The sequence below is a fragment of the Lissotriton helveticus genome, chromosome 5_1 (genome assembly GCF_964261635.1).
Source record: "Lissotriton helveticus chromosome 5_1, aLisHel1.1, whole genome shotgun sequence".
NCBI lineage: Eukaryota > Metazoa > Chordata > Amphibia > Caudata > Salamandridae > Lissotriton > Lissotriton helveticus.
The window spans coordinates 311,995,457-312,013,188 of NC_136065.1; the positions used below are offsets into that span (position 1 = coordinate 311,995,457).

The following is a 17,732-nucleotide window of genomic DNA, read 5'->3' on the forward strand; positions in this document are numbered from 1 at the left end:
GAGTCTGGTTGCGGAGAGTCAAGAGGTATCGGAAAACATTGGGCGGAGTATCGGAGGCGGCCAGCTCCCAGCCTTCCTTGACCAGGCTGAGGGGGCCTCGCACCGGGTGTCCATATAATAGTTCAAAGGAGCTGAACCCCAGGGACTTCTGGGGTACCTCCCGGTAGGCGAACAGGAGGCATGGCAGCAGAACGTCCCATTTGCGCCTGAGGGGCTCTTCTAGGCCCTTGATCATTCCTTTCAGGGTCCTATTAAATCGCTCCACTAGTCCATTCCCTTGAGGGTGATACGGGGTGGTGAACTTATACGCGACCCCGCACTGTTGCCACAGGGACCGCATATATTTCGATATAAAGTTTGTGCCCCGATCACTGACGACCTCTCGGGGGAAGCCGACTCTGGAGAAGATCCCCATTAGCGCCCGACCCACTACAGGGGCTGTGATAGTCCGGAGGGGGATAGCTTCTGGGTAGCGGGTGGCATTGTCCACCAGGACGAGGATGAAGCGGTGCCCCTGAGAGGTTGGAGGATCCAGGGGCCCCACGATGTCGATCCCTACTCGCTCGAAGGGAGTGGTCACCACGGGAAACGGTTGGAGTGGGGCCTTGATTTTCCCCCCACTCTTTCCGCTGGCTTGGCAGGTCGGACAGGTTCGGCAGTGGTTGTACACATCGCGGCGCATCTTCGGCCAATAAAAGTGGGTCACCAGGCGGCTGTAGGTTTTGTTCTGCCCCAGGTGCCCGGCGAGGGGCACATATTGTGCCAGTTTTAAGAGAAAGTCTCTGAAGTGGAGGGGGACGACTAGCACTCGGCCGGCCCCCAGCTCGGCGATCTTTTGTTCACTGTACAGGAGGTCCTGGTCCCAATAGATCCAGTGGGACCCCGAGGAGTCTCCTGTGGCTTGCGTGGCGGCTTGTTGTCGGAGTCCCTCAAGGGAAGGACATGTCTTTTGTTCCCGACGGAACTGCTCGCGGGTGGGGCCCCCTTCTTGGCGCCACTGGGCTAGTTCGGGAAGGGGCCCGAGCTCGGGAATTTCTTCATGGCTGGGGCCCTGCGGCCCCAGTTCGGGTTCGGCCGTGGCAGTGGCGGGTGGCGGAGGTGCCGGCCATTCAGGTTCTTCGGGCAGATTGTCTTCGGTTGGGACGGCGTCCCGGGTGGACATGGATCGGGTCGTTACGCAAACCCATTCAGGAAGGCCTAGCATCCCCAGATGCTCTCTTCGCTCGATCTGTGCCCAGGGGGAACTTTCCAGGTCGTTCCCTAGGAGGCAGTCCACCGGGGCATCGTCTCGGACGGTGACTTTCAGCATGCCGGACACTCCTCCCCACTCGAAGGGGATGCGAGCCATCTGGCACAGGCTCTCGGAATTGTCCGCTGACCGGACAGGGCACAGAACGTGGGGCAAGATTTGTTCTGGGGTCACCAGATGGCAGCGGACGGCGGTTATGCTGGCCCCCGTGTCACGGAGAGCCTCGGCCCGGCGTCCGTTGATGGTGACCCACTGGCGGTACTTCTGGGTGTTGATCGGAATCTGGTCTCGGGGGATCATGTCTTTGTCGCCCAGGGAGGCGAGGCACATGGCCGCGGACTCCCATTCTTATGGTTCCATAGGGACCTCTTCTTCTTCATCCTTTTCTTCGCTCAGAGCAGCTGCAGTGATTTGTCGACCGGGGGGCCCGGTGGTGCCGGGCCGCTGGTTCATGGGGCAGAGAGGATCATTGGCATAGTGACCCAGCCGCTGGCATCTGTGGCACGTAACGTTGGGGCGTGGCCCCGGTCGGGCTGGATGGGCCCCCCTCGGGCTGGAGGCTGGTGTAGAGGAGGCGGGCGAAGACCCCGGCGGGAGGTCTCGGCCTCGGCTGATGCCAGACCCGCCGCCTCGCGGCCGGTGGTTCCCCGGGGACCCTCGTCCGTATTCTCCTGTGGTGTTCCGGTGGACGCAGTTGCTCGCCCACCGATCTGCTTCGACCGCTAGCTTTCGCGGCTCGGTCAACTTGCTGTCGAGGAGGTGCTGTCGTAGTTCAATGAAGCAGTTGTTGGAGAGGTGCTCCCATAACATAAGGTCGACCAACTGCTGGTAGGTAGTGACCTGACTGCCTTTGACCCACCCCTCGAAGGCTCTGCTAAAAAAGTTCACATATTCTACCCAAGTGGTACCGGGGATTTTTTTACAGTCTCGGAACCTCTGCCGGTACATTTCGGGGGTGAGCCCGTAGCGCGTGAGTAGGGCCGTTTTCATGTGTTCATAGGAGGTCATTTCGGTGTCAGGGAGTTCCAGCAGGGCGTCCCTCCCTTCGTTGACGAACTTTCCCCACAGGCCGGCGCCCCAATCCTTCAGGGGCACCCGATGGGCGGTCATGGCCACCTCGTAGGCTTTGAACCATTGTTGGATATCATCGTTCTTGTAGTATTCTTTGACTACATCTTTCGGTAGGTGAACCTTGGTGTCCACGGGAGGGGCCGAGGTCTTGGCCCCGGCCGCGCTATCTTCATTGATCTTGGCCTTGATTTCTAGTTCTCTCAGGCCTCGTTCGTGTTCATATGCTAGTCGTTTTTCTTCGAGGTCACGTTGTCTCCGTTTCTCTTCTAGATCCCCCTCCAGCCGTAGTTGCTCGAGGGCTATCTTTTTCTCCGCTAGCTGGAGTTCTCCATCTAGCCGGAGTCGTGCAAGCTCCACTTCGTGTAGCCGGTTGCGCTCTCGTTCTCGAGCGTCTTCATAGATGAGGTCCGCGTTTAGTGTTGCGGTTCTTTCCCCCGTCGGGGTTGCGCTGGTTTCCTGTTGCCCGTTCGGGCCATTCTCCTCTTGGGGTGGTCTGTCTCGGGTTTCCACCCAGGCTTGTAGGGCCGATTTGAAGTCCTCTTTTGTGCTCAGGCCAGTGGTAGCGATACCCATGTCTTTACAGAATTGTTTTAGTTGTTTGTGGCTGTATTCTTCTATCTTCTCTTTCTGGAATTCGGCAGGTAGGTTGGTTCCTTGGGTCGTCATGGTCTCTGTGTGTTTTTCCGTCGTATCGGGTAGATCACTCTCTGTACGATTTTGCTTTGGCTCGGATCGCAGCGCCTGCCACCAATGTTAGAAAGGCGAACCCGGGGGAGGCAGAAGGTGTCTGACTGACCACCCCTAGGTCTACCCCTCCTTCAGAGAAGGGACCGAGCGATGTCGAGAGGCCTCCGACGGGAGGGCCCTCTCCTAGAATCGTACAGCAGAGTAACCACACCACTACAAATATACACCACACGTAGATAGAGTTTTCAATCTTTATCAGCCAATAAGTATCGTTTCAATATATACAGCAGATCCCGAGATCTGGAAAGTCTCGTGGCAAGGGGCAAGGTAGCGGGACAGTCTTATAGATGGTCAGTTGCAAGGAGACTCTACGCACAGCTCTCAATCCTCGAGCTGGGGGGTTCCGGAAGGTTGGGCCGCGGCAGCGCCAGCAGGCTCCAAGATGGTTCAGCGAGTGTGGACCGCGGCAGCACCAGCAGGTTCCAAGATGGTTCAGCGAGTGTGGACCGCGGCAGCGCCAGCAGGTTCCAAGATGATTCAGCGAGTGTGGACCGCGGCAGCGCCAGCAGGTTCCAAGATGGTTCAGTGAGTGTGGACCGCGGCAGCGCCAGCAGGCTCCAAGATGGTTCAGCGAGTGTGGACCGCGGCAGCGCCAGCAGGTTCCAAGATGATTCAGCGAGTGTGGACCGCGGCAGCGCCAGCAGGTTCCAAGATGGTTCAGCGAGTGTGGACCGCGGCAGCGCCAGCAGGTTCCGAGATGGTTCAGCGAGTGTGGACCGCGGCAGCGCCAGCAGGCTCCAAGATGGTTACAGCAAAGATGGACCGCGGCAGCGCCAGCAGGCTCCAAGGTGGTTACAGCGAAGATGGACCGCGGCAGCGCCAGCAGGCTCCAAGGTGGTTACAGCGAAGATGGACCGCGGCAGCGCCAGCAGGTTCCAGGTAAAGCAGCAAGGGGAGTTCGTCTCAGGGTCAGCCGCGACAGCGTCAGCAGGGCTTCTCGACTCCGGGATACAACTGCCGTCCTACTCCGGGGCTGGCCCAGATATAGGTCTGGAGTCCTTTGATGTCCGGACCCTCTCGCCTGGGGGTCAGAGGGGCCGGGATGATGGTGTCCAGACACCCAGCAGGGGGTGGGGCCAGCGCTCAGGGAGGCCGGAGGCCGATCGAAACCAGGCATCCGGCGACGGTTGGAGAGCCATCGAAACTCCCCTCTCCTTGTCTCTGGTTGAGTGGCCACTCTACCACCCGGAGGGTTCTTGGTGCCTCGATGGCGGGCTCGCTGGGGCCGTGGCCGCGGCTGGTCCGGGACCACGTGTCTGTGACTTGATGGGCCCAAGATGGCGTCGGGCCTGGAATGAGGGTCCGGGGTGGGCACCGGACCGGTAATGCTGGGGCGGCCCGAGTGTGCCGTGTCAGTGGTTGTGGGCCACCGGGTGGCGGATCTGGTGGTTTGGAGGGCATGCAGAGGTGTGCCCGAGGCCGACCCGGGCTGGATGGAGGGCCGATGTCGTCCGCGGCCCGCCATGCGGGAGGGGTAGGACCACGCCACGAGGCCGGGTCCAACAATGGGGAACTGTGAGTTTATATTCTTTTGGGAGAGGATGTGGCGTAACAGCTAAAGCAGCTGGCTTTGAAACTGGGGAACCGGGTTCGAGTCTAGGTGAGAGACTCAACATCCTGTGATTCTGGGCAAATCATTTAATCTCTCAATGCCGAAAAATGAATGTGTTCACCTATAATGCAACTGGTGCTCATGTACAGCGCTCCGATACCTTTGGGTCGAGTTCACGCTATATAAAACACCAAACCAATACCCCCACCATCTCCCCCCCAAAAAAACACCGGCTTGCAATTTGCTGCTTTACAATGTAACAATCAATCATCGTTCTAAATTAAGGCCTGGTCGGAGGAGCTTGTAAAAACATGAGCACTCGTGTGGAGTGCAACAACACAAAGAAAAAAGTTGCTCCTAAAATGGGAGCAGTGGAGGGACACAAGTACTTGATCCATGCTCCGGGAGGAATAAACACAAGAAGAGGCGTGACACATTATTTCCATGGACAGATAGGGACTTACCATTTTCTAGCTCCATAGTCGCTCTCATATCCTACGGACAGGCTGAAGCCCACAGGCTGAACACAACACGTCTCTTTGAGACGGCACATCCGCTGTCTAGCGGAGACCTAAAAAGCGTAACCTCTAAATCGGTTCCCCATCACCCATTTTAGACTGGCAAATTAGTATTCTCACCGACCCTTCTGCAAATAAGTAGGGCTAAGAAGTTCATTGACTGCTGCCTCTACTGTGAACACTACTGCCAACTACAACCACATATTATTTCTGCTCCTTACCTATAGCTCTTGTAGGCTGGATCCTGGTACACCATGTAGACCCACTAAGTCATACGATTTAGATAATTCTGTTTATCCAGCCAAGAGACCTCTGTTTTCTCTTCTTTTTTTAATGAATATTTTTTTAACATTTTCTAACCATTTGGCAGTTAGTAACAACTTTAAACTAAACATTTCGACAGTTAAAACATCCCAGATCCCCCAATTTTTTTCTGTACTTTTAATGCAATTCCATGATTGACATATATTTTTCTGTTCTTAAACTCGAAAGGGAAGCTTTAAAAAACAACCGGTGCTCCCCCATCTCCAAACATGCAGTGACCCAGATTATCTTTCCATTACATTTATGCTTTTATTGGGTTTCTCAAAGGGTCTTCACCTAGATCAGCTATAAAGAGTGCCAGTAACAAGCCAGGCAAACCCCTGGCATGGCCAGTGCTTAGTAAGGCACTTTACACACCACTCAGGAGGCCTGTATGCTATGGATCTCAGAGTCTAGTGGTCAGTGCTGCTTTTTGTCACATGTCCTTTGGTGGGAGCCACTCAACTTTCCGGGTCACTTTCATTCAAACACTTTATTTCTCCCAGGCGCCCCATTTTTAACGCCTCTCCTTCCACTCAATTTCTTGTGCATGCCGTTTCAAGATGCCTTATTTCTGGACAGACCGTTTCAATCCCCTTCCGTTTTAGGACATACATTTAAACACCTTAATCATCAGGGCACACTTTTCCAAACACCTTACCTTTTTACGACACAAGGTTTCATACACTTTCTGCAGTCCCCCACAACCTACACTGTAGACGCACAACGTTCCACTGCACCATTTCAGACACCCTATTTCTTAAGCACACCCTTTCAAACAAACAATTTATCCAAACACATTTTCAACCATCTCAATATTCTCTGGTGCTGCATTTTAAATCCCTTACTTTTCTGAAGCACATTACTTCACACATCATATTATTAGGACACATATCGAATCACAGAATTTAGTCTTTCTTCACAATTTCAGAAGTCTCGTTTTTCAGACACACATCTTCAAAGATCATATTAACTTAAAACATATTCCTTACATTTACTTTCTTTTCTGAGCGCAGCGCTACAAAACCCTACTTCTAGGACACAACAGATTAAAATACATACTTTTCTGGGGTTTGTCATTTTATAACCACTACTTTTCTGCAGCACAATTTATTTAAGTACCCTACTTTTCTGAATGACAAATATTTTAAGCCCCTCTTGGGACACACACTTTGAACATTGTACATTTCCCTTAGATTTCTGGAACATGAGTTTTTTCCAAAGGCCTTGAATTTCTGGAGTCCATTAGGAGGTTGCTGATTGCTTGTTACCAGTCAGTCTCTGCTTAGATTTCAGAACGGGGATGTGTCCAGGGACTGTCCAAGTTATATGCATGCCTGTTTTGTCCCAGCGGAACCACAGTGCCAAGCTTTGCGCCTTGTTCTTTTATGGTCCTGGCCTACATTCTTTTAACGTTCCCCTCTGAGTAGTAAAATCTCTTCCACAATCAACACACATCACCTTGGGTGATGAAAACTACACAGCAAGCCCCTAGAGGCAGGGGAGGCTCATCCACTGAGGCGGAGGAGCATTGCCTCACTCTTCGCAAAGCAGTAAAAATATGATAATAATTTTGTTATTATCATTTTATTTTTTGTAGCTGCCGAAATGGGTTAAGGTGGGGTGGGACTGGCCAAACAGTCATGCGTACTATGCATGATCCCCATTAGGATGTGATGCACAGCCTGGTGAGGAACATGCCCAGACTCCCAAGCCCCTGTCTGAGCGCTGACCCACGGCGCTCAGACCAATCACTATCTTAGGGAATTCTGGAAGGATGTGTGCTTCCTCCTTCCGAGACTCGCCAGGAAGAGAGGCGGCGGAGGATAGACGACGGCCGTCAAAAGGCAAGTGTTTACTTTCTATCTATTTTTTCCCACCCCTCCCCACATGCTCCTCCTGCCCCGCTATCCCTGTTCCCTGCCAGCCGCCACTTCATAGAGGTCTCCTTGGATCGAGTGTTTTTTTGGCGACAAGGTACTCTGTTTCCCAAAATATATGGGAATTGACAGCAGGATATTGGAAAAGGTAAGATTTTGCAAGTCTATCTTAAAGTAATCTTCAACTCAAAGTTTTTTAACAAACTGCTGTTGCTTCTGGAGTTTACAGTCAAAAGACAGTGCGAGGGGTCCAAAGTGCTCTGTGACCTAGGCTACGACACTATCATGGCAGCAGGCACATCACATCCCTTCACTGGGATCCAAACAGAGTATGTGGTGAGATAATGCGTAAAAACAAAATGCAAGTTATAACTTAATCATGATACAATGGGTACACATTTCTCTCTACAACTCTTTGAGACAAAAACATGTTTTGGGGTGAAAGACTCAAGGACTGTCTTGAATGGCCAGTAGTTATGAAAGGATGTGAGTGCTGGGAAAACTCAGTCACATGTCTGGCAGAACCATTTTTGCAGAAAATAAATAAAATGATGTGCCCAGTTTTAGAGAGTGCATCTATGGTATTGTGCCCAGTTTTGAAGATCACACCAGAAGTATAGAGTTCAATTCTGGACATGCACCTGGAGTATTGTGCTCTGTTCTGAACATGACGTCTGGAATACTTTGTCCATTTCTGGAAACCCCCATCAGGAGTATTGTGTCCAGTTCTGGAAATCCTATCAGGAACATTGTGTCCATTTCTAGAGATCGGTTTTCCAGTATTTTGTAAAATTTTCTTGGCATCATTTGGAGTATTATGTCCATTTCTGCAAGCCTGCAGTATAGTGCCCTGTTCTGGAAGCATCATCTGTAGTAATGTGTCCTGTTCTCAAGGACCGCTGCTGAAATATTGAGATCACATCTGGTAGATTTTGTCCAGTACTGGAGAATCGATGAGGAGCATTTTACCTCGTTTCAAACATTAAACTGCAAATATTCTCATTTCTGAACCCTCCATTTTTAGTATTGTGTACAGTTCTGGAAAATACACCTAGAAAACTGCTTCAAGATGTGGAGGTTCCACCTGGAGTATTGTGTTCAGTTCTAGAGTTCACAATGAGAGTATCTTGTTTACTTCTGGATGCACCATCTGGAGTATTGTGTTCCTTCTGTAGAACATGTCTGGAGTATTACTCTCACTTCTAGGCATTCCCTCTGGAGAGCTGTGTCCAGTTCTGGAGACCTCGTCTGAAGCATGTCATTAATTTCTGAATGAGTAATCCAGAATCCTGTGCTCGTTGCTGGATATCTCAACTGCAACATGGCTTTATTACTCTGCCCATGTTGACATTTCATTTCCAATACTGCTTACAACCTCATCAGGCAGCCAGATATGAAGAGCTAGGAGAGGGGTATGTACATGAGACATGGGTTTTACCTCTTAGATTAAATTGTCGGAATAGGGAGACTGAGGTTTTTCTTAGTTGGACTGACTGTGAGAACACTTTGAGTCATTCCTTAGTGTGCAAGGAAGTGTCACTTCACTGGGAATATAATGCATCCATGGCAAAGTTATCATGCTACTTAATAGGTTCCCCCGTGGCCGTGATCAGTCTGGCTTTCAGATTGCTCTCTAATGGGAGTTATTTGATGTTGAACGATCACAGTTGCTACGCATGACACCGGGAATAGCACATCTTGAAATGGTCTCTGTGGTTGTGACTTGTTGTACACCAGTACTGTTCCACCTTCCTACACAGTTAGGGAGGTGACGCTTTGGCCTTCGATAAAGCTTTCAAATGTGCACTTTGACACCCTGAGCAGACTGAAAGCTTAATGTTCCAGAAGGATGTGGCCTTAACCTCTTCAAGGGAGACATTTGATCTTCAAGCTGCAAGGTCGTCTTCTGAGATACATTTGCTACTTCGCACTAATTTCCCACTTGATTTTGCAGAACTGCTGCACCACATTTTTAACATGTCTAATGCTGTGGGGGTAGTACACTTTTTTAAATGCAGAGGGTCTGGTTTGGTTTGCACCTTCCAGGCTGTCTTTGGAATCATTCCATCATTTATTCATTCTGAGCTTGGATGCATTTTTGGAGGTCTTCTGCTAGTCCTGCTCCTAATTGTTGGGACTTTGCTTTTAATTTTTCTGCTCCGCAATGGATGTCCCATTTTAAGATCAAATGCAACTGGCACTACCACATGTGCTCCTGTGCCGTGAATGCATGGTACAGTGATTTGGGCACCCTTGCTTCAGGAACTAAATGAGCACTGATTTTTGCCCTTTCGGCCTGTCTGGCTACACTGTGTGTAACATGTATTCCACTGTCTGCTGTGCACTTTCGAGTATGCCTCCTTTTACATATGCTTGGGAACGCAACAAGTTCAATCTCTGGATATGGATGTACTGGTGGACCCTCTGAAGGTCCATTCATATTGGTGTCCCCTGCATTTGCTGTTGCTCCTGAACTCATTCTACAAGCCTTCCTGGGATGCTTCTGCTCCTGGTAAACTGAATCCTGGCTGTGGTTCTGCGGATTTGGCATTGGCTGTGGTTCTTCCTCAGTGGCTGCTGTGGGGAATGGATGGGATCATGTGTGCTTCACAAACTTGCTCCGAGGTGTGCCTGTGAGAACATCGTCTGCGGTAGCTGGGAACAGCGATTTTTCACCTATCTCTCGAAACGCAAACAATCTGGCAGTTTCAATTGGTGCAATTTTTTTTAATTCAGACTTTTTTTAACATCGTAAATAGTATTTAAATTATATTATTTTAATGCTTGATTTTATTAGCTTTTATATATTTTAAATTGTGGCTTTCTGGATGCCTTGGTTTCAAACAGCGCTGTTGACTTTTTATAATTTTAGCATCTTTTTATACAAACATATATATTGATGACATTGCTTGCATTGTTTTAAGTAGCTTTCGATAGCTTTAGTCGATTCACATCCGAGGAGTGGGTGTCATGTGGCTGGGTTAAGCCTGGGAAGAAACACCATTGTTTACATGCACACGTTTCTTAAGTTGCCTCCTTTTTTTACACGATGACACAGCTATCACAAGAGGATGTAAGCTTGGCTGAGGCTTCGGCATGGAATAATGGATGTTAGTTATTATAAATACACAAACATTTCCGGGTTTCGGGAGAGGAACCCTTTACTGTCACAGCAAAGTTTCTGCTTGTGAGAAATCTTAGCCCAGCTGATTCTTGTTTATCCTTTCACTGTTCTCGTAATGCTAATTACTTTCATCTACTTCTGTCTATTAATCATTGCAGCACGTCTTCTATACACAAATCACAATGTTTCAATAAATATTGAAACGCCTCGTTGTGTATCTCTCTGGGTATGCACAAGTGATTATGCAAAAGGGTTCTAGGTCTGTTACCATGATTCCTGAGGGAGTCAGGGTTGTCATGTTCTGAAGTTGCATAATCCATTTGTCTCCCTTCTTGGGATATTTATGGTTGCACTGCGGGCTAGCAGGACTATAGACCATCATATCCTGAGGGTGTGCACGGAATCAGTCTGGCACAATACTGATGTTTATGTTGTCCAACAGACGCACAGTCCTACTATGAGGTACAAGCTATTCAACAGTATTTTGATGAATTCTGGGCAAACCATCTGGTCTATTGTGCTAATATCTGAAGATCACATCTGCAGTACGGTATGCGACGTTTACGACGCAACCTTTACAACGCCGTTCCATTACGACGCGGTCATAACAACGAAAGTTGTTACAACGAATTGCGCTGGGGGGCGCTCAAGGATAGTAAATCATTTAATTTACTATCCCAACACCTTCCCTACTATCCACGGGGACTGGTGTTGGAATAGTAAATAATTTTTTTTTAATTTGCGCCCCCCCCAACGCAAGTCGTTGTAACGACTTGCGTTGTTACAACCGCGTTGTAATGGAACACGTTGTAAAAGTGTGCGTCGTAATGACGTACATCCCTGCAGTACTTTGTCCAGCTCTGAATGCCTTATCTGGAGTATTGACTCCCATTCCTGGAAATTCAATTTGTAGTATTCTATATAGCTCTGGGATCAAAATCTGGAGCATTATGACCGTTTCTACATGTCTGCATTATCTTTTTCGTGTTCTAGATGTAACATTTGGAATACTGTGCTGAGTACTGGAGATGCCCCAGTTAACTATTGTGTCTTTATCTGGGGATCACATCTGGTATGTTTGTCCTGTCCTGCAGAATCCACCTCTAGTACTGTGCACCGTTCTGAAAATGAAATTGCAAATACTCTTCCCTGTTCTGGAGGTTGCACCCAGAGTACTGTGTCCTGTTCGGAAAATTACTTCAATACTGCTTCCATATGTGGAGGCTCCACCGTGGGTATTGTGTCCAGTTCTGAAAATGACACCTGGTAGACTGCTTCCACTTCTGGAGGCTACATCTCAATTACTGGGGACATTTAGCGCAGAAACATCCTGGGCATTTCTGGATTTACAAATCCAGAAGGGTAAATCTACAAGAAAGGAGCGACTAAGCTGCAGGGAAATAGAGAAGATTTGCCTGAAATATCACTGACCTTTCACCAGCTATTGGCTGTTTCAGAGGCATTGACCTGTCATAAGTCTGACATTTGACTGACTCCTCCCCAACCCTCCTGGCCTAACATGAAATCTTGCCTATTTCCCATAAAATCCAGTCCAACTTTGTGGGTAGAACTACTAACAAGGAGCACATAAACTGGGAACGTAAAATCCTGTTGCAATGTGGCTGGCCTTCCATGCTCCTGTGCAGGTACTCCAGGTTTTTCTTAAGTCAGACTGGTTTCTTTCTCCTAGAGTGATGGTTCTTCGCGGTGATGTCGGTACAGTCGGCCACCTTCTCCTCCCGCTCGCCTTCTCAGGTATCGGATAGCTGTGACAGCCCCAAGGTTTGCCAATAATGCTAAGGAACACAGAAAACAGGCTGTTATAATATAATAAATCTATGGTGGTCTATTTCTGACGTATCTGTGGGGGGTGAATTGCCTATCCCTATTTTCTATGTGGAAGATGATCGGCCTGACCTGATTTTTATAGGGATGATCAGAGGTTTGCTGCTGATTTTTATGTGGGGCATATGAGGGTTGCCACTGACTTCTAAAGGAAGAGAGATCTGCCACTTATTTCTGTTTGGGAGATGACAGGTCTGCCACTGAACTCCGTGGAGATGACAGAAGAGCCACAGATTTTTAAGAGGGAGATGAGGGGTCTGTCACTGATTTCTATGTAGGAGATGACGTATCTGCCGCTGATTTCTATGTGGGAGATAAAAAGGTTTGTGTCCAATTTCTCTGTGTGAGATAAAGGACTTTCACTGATTTCTGTGTGGGAGATGAGATTTTTCTCTCATTTTGTATACAGGAGATGCAATGCCTGTTATTGGCCTCTATAAAGCTGACAAGACGTTATCCTTCATTCCTATGTGGAAGAACTGTATCTGATGTTTTTGAGTAATGTGTCCTTGATTTTCGACTATGAAGGGCTATTTCTAACCATGATTATGTTGTACAACTTGACTTCTATGTAGAATTTATGAGACTACATACGCATTACTCTTTCTATGATTTCTATGGATTTTTCTAGTGCATATCCCTAAATGACCAGTGTAAGGACTACCTCTGATTTCTAGGACAGATGGTAGAGTTTTTTCCTTGATTTCTGTATGGAGGGAAAGGAGTGTCTCTGGTTTCCAAGCACGAGTTGAGCCCTGTCCTTGATTCCTGTGCCTAGGTGGTAACAGGACATATATGTAAAATATATGTATATATGTATTTGCACACAAAAATCTAATCGTTAAAGTAAAATTATGGTTAAATTCAGTGTATGCTTAAACAATCTCAGAAATTCACTAAAGAAATCACATTTAAAGTGTTGTTATGGATACAAACAAATACCGAAAACCCACTGAAATTTGCAAGTTATAGTTAGGACCACAATTTATAGCGCACACAATAGCCATGCAAACCATAACTCACACACCACATGCAATGCTTTTGCCCCATTCTTAATGTGACAGGTGCAATTACAAATGTTGTAAATAATGTTAAAAGTATAACTACCACATGCCATGAGTCTACCATTGCTGTGCAAGGCCTTTGGCCATGGGCAGCAGGGGTTGGATGCAGTTCCCTACCTGCTGCATTCAAATAACCCCTGCTGCACAATCTTCACCCATGTACTGCAGGTGTTGGGTGCAGGGATTTGCCAACGGCCAGACAGCATGAAACGCTCAAGTCAGGCATGATTTGAGAATCAACCACAAAATGAAAGTCAATCCTAGGACCTAAACTGGCCATTCATGAGCTTTAAAACTTTTGTGACTCATAAGTTATGCGCCAGCATAGCTGTGGGACTTGAGTTTTCCAAGATCCTGGCTACCCCATAGCACTACCCTTGTGTGTTCTGCACATCAGAGTTTCTCTTCCCCCCCCCGCCCGACCCCCCATAGCTGTGCAAATTTTCTTTCAACAGTGCAAAATTGTTGAGTTGGAATGCACTCAAGAGTTTCAAGCTGGTGGAAAAACATTTTAGAGCCCAAAACATTCAAACTGTGGTTGACAGGATTCACGAATCGTGACTTAACAAAAATGTTAACCTTTTAAAGATCATTCTGCAACTTTTTTTAATTGCTTATTACTCAAATACTACTGAAGAGATTTACACTAAACCAAATAAAGCACAATTTTGGATTAAAGTGCTTATCTCATGCCACATTTGGTATAAATCTATTGAGCGGTTTGGGCTGTAGGCACAAGCAAAATTTCCTATAGGAGCTAAAATGGGAAAACACTTTCACACCCAACTTCTTTTCCCCCTGCACGAATCTTCACAAAACTTGCCATGCCGATCTTTAGCAAACTGAGTTAGTAGATTGATCAATTTTGTGCAAATCCGGCGATGAGGGGTCAGGTTGGCAAATCAAAAGATGCCTTTTATGCGGAAGCCTTGACTAGAGATGCGTCTGCAGCTCCACGACAGGCACTGGGAGGCACTAAGGTCACAGACGGAGACTGGTCACCAAAAGGAGATATAACAAAGGCTGAGACAACCAACCTTTGTGGCTGCAAGAGCGACTTGGTTGTGGTCCTGTTGGCAGTTCCTCAATGACGCCTTTGCGTGGCCTACAAGTCCACAGTCCACACGGTCAAGTGGCAGCCCGGCAGAAAGGGCTTCAAGGAGACTCCTGTGAGAGGAGAGTCCAGGCAGGAGAGGAGAGTCGTCTGAAGCTGCTCAACCAGCGGGCACTGGGATGCATCATTCAAGGAAGGCCGTAATCCACCAAGGTCATCCTCAGTCATTGTAGGTTTGCTGTCCACCGGAGCCTGAGTGTCTTCAAGAAGATCTCTGTAGTGGACTCCATCACCGCTACGGATGACCCTACATTGAACTGTGTAAATAGACTCCAACACTGTGAGGCCAGGGGCCAGGGCGGTCTGAACAACATCGCTGAGGTAGACTAAAACCTCATTGCTATGTGGTCAAGAGATCCAGCACTGCCCAGCAGATGGCCTGAAGAGACTTAGTGTTTGGACTTTTGTTTGGTCTTTTCCAATAAAGTTTGGGAGGGTTGTAGTGTCCTGCTGGACATGTTCTAGTGCTCAGGAGTGTTATGTAAAATACTTACACTCACCCGTCACAGGCGTCACCAGGCAAGTGACCCTGCTAATAAAAAGGGCAGGGGGCACGCACCCTGGGTCAGTTGTTCAGTACCATACTACGGTGTCAGTGTGCCTTATTTCCTAAGTATGTGGGCCTTGCACCCACTACTTTACAACAGCCTCTAAGGACAGCGACAGCATCTCCGTTTTCAATAAGATGTGTGAAGGCAAAGGTAAAAGGTTGGGTAAGGGTAAAGGTAAAGTGTGGGTAAGGAAAAAGGGGACGTCCATAGCAGCCTGGGCCTGTGGGGCACCTGTGGATCTGAAGGATGGGCATTATCATGCTCAGAGATTAAGCAGCTGGAGGGGAGGAAATCACAGTACTCTAGGACTACTGTTGAGTGAAATCCGCATTTCACATCTCTCTGTGAAATAGCAGCCTCTGCCTGTGAAATATCAGTTTTATACCTCTGCTTTTGTCTAGATGTATAAGTGTTTAATGAAAAAAGATGGTATTTGTATATAAAAACCTATAATGCAAATAAAAGGTGTTGGTCTTGGACAGTAACCAATGCCAATAACATTTATAACAAAAACATTTGCACTTTCGGTGTCTCGCTGTTAAAGAGGACTGCAGGGGTAGTGTGAAAAGTGCCTCGTTCCTAAGATGAACTACTCCAGGGACCAGAGGAATCTTGGGAGAGTGGATGTCTGCTCTTTCCTCGCCAGTGGGTTGTGAGACGTTAGTTCTTGACACCCGTTTGGATGACGTCAGCCACTGCAACTTCAGTGTTTTTGTCGAAGTTTAGATTCCACTCTTTTTAGTGATTGTTTAATCGTTTCTCTTCATTTGTGGATGAATATAGTGTATTTACCGAAACAAAACGTGATAGTGCGCATGATTTTTCAACTGGGTTTTACAATTTTCTTGCTGAGTGCCACAACTCGTTTTTCGTCACTTTCTGCAGTTCATTGCAAAAAAGATCAACAGGCTTTCTGGCCGATGTCCAAGGTAATTTAACTGTACAACGAATGCAGATCAAGAGTCATATGAGCCGTTCTGATTCATCAAACAAGTGCCTTAGTAAGACAGTGAAAGACAATATTACTATGCACGGGCGCATATATGTGAGAGCAGGACCCCGATTTCTGTGACAGGTGCCGAAGCACACTCGCTGTGCAACACTGCCCTCTTGTGGACCAGAGCTGCAAGAACATAGGTCCCGATCGAACCATCTTAAACTATAATGGAGACACAAACGGTCTCACACAGCAGGTTGCCACAGATCTCTGCTAAGAAGGCCCGTGCCATGTGTCGCACTTTTAACTATATCTCTCATTCTAACTATATCTCTCATTCCAGCCTAGGTCAAGCCACTGCTTATTAAAAAGCTTAGCTCGGATGAGGACGTATCACATTCACACGTGACATGGAGCCACATTACACCAGGCAGCCAGTCGCTAGGCTGCCCGAAAAGGACACCGGAAGATTTCACGACAAGCTACATGACTGAAAGGTCAGGAGCGCGAGGACCACTCCGTCACTCACGAGGCTCAAACTACGAAGCTACTGGGACTAAAAGCACGTGCTGGTTAACATCGCGCACACTGCAAGAGCAGGGGAACAATTTGAGATGTCTGCAGGCCGTGTGCCGCTTGTCAGGCACTGCCATTCCAGACGCCCAGCCTGTGGGTAAAAGTCCCATTTCTTATTAACCAGGATCACACATCTAGTATTATTCACTGCTTCTGGAAGAGGAAGAGTCATACAAGTGGTATATATACACACACACAAGCACATGCACGTACCTGTCTTCCAAGCATCCGGTGCCTGCAGGTCTGTGGTCTTCACTGCCCACGTTGCAAAGGCCAAAAACACCAGGCACATATCCCCCTGGCCGATGATGAGCTGTCGAGGATGCACACCTGTCGAAACAAACAAACAGACACATCAGGGCACACTGACCTCCACGCTAGGCCGCCCATTCCATTACTTCAAAAATCTCTCACAGAGCTGTCAAGTTTCCTAGATCTGCGCATCATTAGCTTGGCCAATCTCTTCTTTTTTCCTCAAAATTCTGGAACTTGTAGTCCTGGCTTTTATACATGCCCCAGAAGGCAAAGAAAAAACCAGGGCTGGACTAATTAGTCATATACAGACCTGGGAAACTGGGCAGTTATGCTCCCACCACCATTGCCACCGCCATACACCCGAAAATGAGGCAGTTCATATTGTCCCTTCAAGAAAAAGTCGCCCAATGGCCATTAATTAATGTTTTTAAAGACATTATTTGTTAAACCTGTTTTGTTCCTAGATTTGGACAGGAGTTCCTCTAAAAGACCAAATGTAAACCTCTCAGAGTCAGTCTTCAGACCATGACCTTCTCTAGCCATTTATTAGGACTGTGAAAGGTTCCCTTGTGGCGGAAATGGGGCGAGCACCTCACTCCAAGCCATGGAACTTGGCACCTGCAAATCACTGCTTTCAGGTGTGCTAGTCTAATTAGTTAAAGGAAAGCAAAACAAGACTGCGATACCCAGAATGCAATAGGCTACCACACAAAAGTACAGGACTGGAAACAATCCCATAATGACTTGGGGAAAGGTGGTCTCTCTAGGAAAAACCATGAGCCCCACTCATTTTCTTGCACTGTTCCCAAATGTCCCAGGAAAACATTGCTTTCCCCTGCCTCATGGATGTTTGTGCTTAAATGTCTCCTGGGGCCCACAGAAAGGGTGACCAGATTTTGAAAACCACAAACAGGAACATTCCACTAACAGAGGTAGAGTTAAACCA

At 47.9% G+C, this 17,732-nt stretch overlaps 1 protein-coding gene across 1 annotated transcript in view; it reads right to left on the reverse strand.

Annotated features, from left to right (window-relative positions):
- Positions 1-11,563: 11,563 nt before the first annotated feature.
- PERM1 (PPARGC1 and ESRR induced regulator, muscle 1) overlaps positions 11,564-17,732 on the reverse strand; it is an 18,205-nt gene continuing 12,036 nt past the window's right edge. Inside the window, exons 2-3 of the mRNA XM_078640908.1 lie at positions 16,745-16,861; positions 11,564-12,240 (exon numbers count right to left, since the gene is read on the reverse strand). Coding sequence (XP_078497034.1) covers positions 12,131-12,240; positions 16,745-16,861 — 227 coding nt within the window. The 3' untranslated portion in view covers positions 11,564-12,130. The remainder of the gene's footprint in view (positions 12,241-16,744; positions 16,862-17,732) is intronic.